Source organism: Arachis ipaensis, chromosome B9 (genome assembly GCF_059453495.1).
Source record: "Arachis ipaensis isolate K30076 ecotype BB chromosome B9, ASM5945349v1, whole genome shotgun sequence".
Taxonomy (NCBI): Eukaryota; Viridiplantae; Streptophyta; class Magnoliopsida; order Fabales; family Fabaceae; genus Arachis; species Arachis ipaensis.
The window spans coordinates 38,141,422-38,144,660 of NC_142444.1; the positions used below are offsets into that span (position 1 = coordinate 38,141,422).

Genomic DNA, 3,239 nt, shown 5'->3' on the forward strand with positions numbered 1-3,239 from the left:
TGTTTTTAGAAACATGCAAATTTTTTTTTTTTTGAAATGACCACGAGATAAAACATAAATTTTATATAAATAATATGGGGAAAAAATGTGTTAAAAGAGATAAATAAAAAGAGACAAAAAAAAAGAAAAAAAAAAGTGTTAAAAGAGATAAATAAAAAGGGACAAAAAAGAAAGAAGAGACAATAATAAAAAGCGCAAAAAAACAAAAAAAATATAGCAACACATCAGTCCCAAAAAAGAGAGAGAAAAAGAAAAACAGAATATGAGAAAAAAATAAGTTTTGTAAAGAAAGCGTTGGATTAAAAATTTCGTTTGAAAAAAAATTATTACCTAATATTATTTATTTAGAATTAACATTTAATTTAACTTTTAAAATTTGATATGAAATTTAAATTTCTGTAAAACACATGTTGATTTTACACGTTAACTTGTTAAAATTTAAACTCTTCATTTAAATTTTATGTAACTAAGACTTATTAGATTTTTTAAAAATTTGATTAACTCCCTAACAATTTTATAAAAACGATAATAACAACTTAAATTTAATTTTACCATTTTTAGAATAACAATTAAATTTGCGGAGTTTTAATAAATCTTTGTTCATATGAAGTGAAGAATCTAAATCACAAATTAATGCCAAATTAATATGTCACGCTCAAAAGTTATTGTGACTTAGGATTATAAAATTTACGGTTTAATTTGAATCCATTAAAATTTTAAGAATAAAATTAAATTAGACTTTAAATTTTATGGACTAAATTAAGTATTAATTCTATTTATTTAAGAAAATTTATTTATTTATTTATTTATTTTCATACTATAAGGGTAAACAGAGAGGAACCACAGATAAACTTTGGAAAGCTCTATGTACATAGCATGATATAATATCATACACCACTACTACACCATTATAATTCCATATTTACATCTTAAGAAAAAACATCAGCACAGACAGTTAAGCCTATTAGATGCTAAACCACACACCTAGGTACCTCGCATGAACTCTCGCAGGATCTCAAACTCCTAATAAGTAGTATAACCACATTATTTATCTACCTACATATATTATTATATAAAAAATAAAAAATATAATACAAAAGGGGGAAAAGACCACTATAAACAAAACTGGATGGAGCAAAGGGCCAAAGGAAGGAGAAAAAAAAAAAAGAAACATATCTTCAGTCATCAGTTCACTCATCATCAAGGGAAGATCGAAGAGGCCAGGATCTCTCATTTCATTTCTCACACATCGAAAGGAGAAGTAGTGCTTGATCTGTTTTGCCCCGCTGCCTTCTCGTACGCATCTGAGGTCGACCTTCTTCGAAACCGAAAGGACTCTCTACTTCCTCCTGCAAATTCATATACACGTTATATATATAATCTAAGAATAAATTACACGTTAATTAGCAGAAAAAGGAAATATATAATTTTGTTTCAGCATATAATAAAGATGGGTATATTAATTAATTACATCTAACAAAATCTGAAGTTGCGTCCATGGAAAGGAAATTATTCAATGAATATGCTAATTATATGTAGTCATGTAAATATTAACATTCATTTATACATGGATAAGATAAGCACATGGTGTACGTCCTTTTCAATATCCCATCTGCATAGCTAAAAGGAGACAAAAACACCCTTCCTAAGTAAGTAGTAGCTTTAGCTTTTTATATATCACCACCACCACCCGATCCATTTATTTTATAAACAAAATTATTGACGCGCCTCGCAAAAGGACAATATTACCCCTGTGGCCCTTACGTTACACAATTCTAGAACACCCGTTACACACTCGGCTTCATCAACAAAGTTTTAAGAAAATCAAGGCCTTGGGAATTAATACAATCCACAACATACTAATAATATCATCGAAGAATTTAACTAGCACTATATTTATTGTGTAGGAAATATATAAAATTTTAAAAGAATCTAATAAGTAATTTTAACTAAGATATTTGTTAGTAAAATACTAAAATCTACAATTATGTCATCAAATTAACTAAACATGTTAAAAACTAAAAATAAATTAAACATATATTTAGATGTAAATAGAGACCACTGATTTTGCACGTAATATTTTTTATAATTGTTACACCGGACCACCGAATTATCCTAAAGTCTAAACTATTTTGGTATTCCAATAATAAATAAATCAACAATATAAAAAAGTACAAATATGATAACGACCTTACCGGAAAACGGAGACACCGGAGGAGTAGAACCGGCGGGAGAAGCCGGTGCGGATCCACTCTGATTCTGGTAGCCAGGTGGTTTCACGATCATGATACTACGTGTCACTTTCACCGGATCCTCCGGTGATTCTACACCGTACGACCTCACGTTCCCCGTCTCCGATTCTGATCATCAACCAAAACCAAATAAAACGTCAATATAACGCTTTAGGTGTGCCATATAGCTCATAAATTTTCATTTTCATTTCCAATAATAATATATACGTCAAAATTTCTTCTTCAATGGATCGTGACGTCAAGCAAATTAAAATCAGGCTAAGTGATTGTGAATTTTGTGACGATGACCGTGAAAAATTCAGATCTTGATCTGCAAGTTTCAAGGTCAAAAGCATAAATCGAGCAAAGGTTTATGCTATATGGTCCATGATAATTAATAACATGCTTGTTTAGCTTGTTTTGAACAAGCATGTTATAGCTTGTTAGTACTCCAGATTTCTATTAGATTATTGTTGTTAATAGTATTATTATGATCTATGTGCAGTTGTGTGCGTACCCTTGCCGGTGCCAGAGGCAGATCTGAAAGCGAAGGTGTGGTGCTTTCGGAGCTTGCCGAGGCCGTTGTCCGGCGGAGGACCGGCGACGGTGTCGTCCCACAAGTGGTCTAGGAGGCCCATAGTGTGAGGCTTAGCGTAGTTGATTAGAACCCAGTGAAGGGGAGAGAGAGTAACTAACGAAGCAGTTACCAGGTTTCTGGAGTATTTGAAAACGCAGCCTGGGGGGTTTGATATTTAACGAGGGGAGTAAATACGAAGCGTTAAAGATCTAGCGGGTGATGAGATTCTGATTTGATCTGAGCCGTTGGTTCGAGGGATGGTGGGAGATATGACGTGGATGGTGGATCTGGATTCTGCTAGAGATAAGGTTTGAGAGAGGAGAGAGTACCACGTGGGCCCCCGAAAATATGGGGATTCTAAAGAGGAAGGGGGTGACACGTGACGTTGCTTTGTGTGTGCGCGGAACGGGGACATCACGTGACGGGCCACT

The 3,239-nt window shown here is 33.2% G+C and overlaps 1 protein-coding gene across 2 annotated transcripts; it reads right to left on the reverse strand.

Moving 5' to 3' along the window:
* Window positions 1–852: 852 nt before the first annotated feature.
* On the reverse strand, window positions 853–2,967 carry LOC107618695 (Dormancy/auxin associated family protein). Of its 2 annotated transcripts, none has more exons than XM_016320832.3 (3): window positions 2,749–2,967; window positions 2,196–2,360; window positions 853–1,349 (listed from the first exon to the last, which is right to left on the reverse strand). In XM_016320832.3, the coding sequence occupies exons 1-3, from the start codon at window positions 2,867–2,869 to the stop codon at window positions 1,243–1,245; spliced, it is 393 nt and encodes a 130-aa protein (XP_016176318.1). In that variant the 5' UTR covers window positions 2,870–2,967; the 3' UTR covers window positions 853–1,242. The 2 variants fall into 2 exon arrangements, with proteins under 2 accessions (XP_016176318.1, XP_016176317.1); XM_016320831.3 differs by having other exon boundaries at window positions 2,191–2,360.
* Window positions 2,968–3,239: the final 272 nt, after the last annotated feature.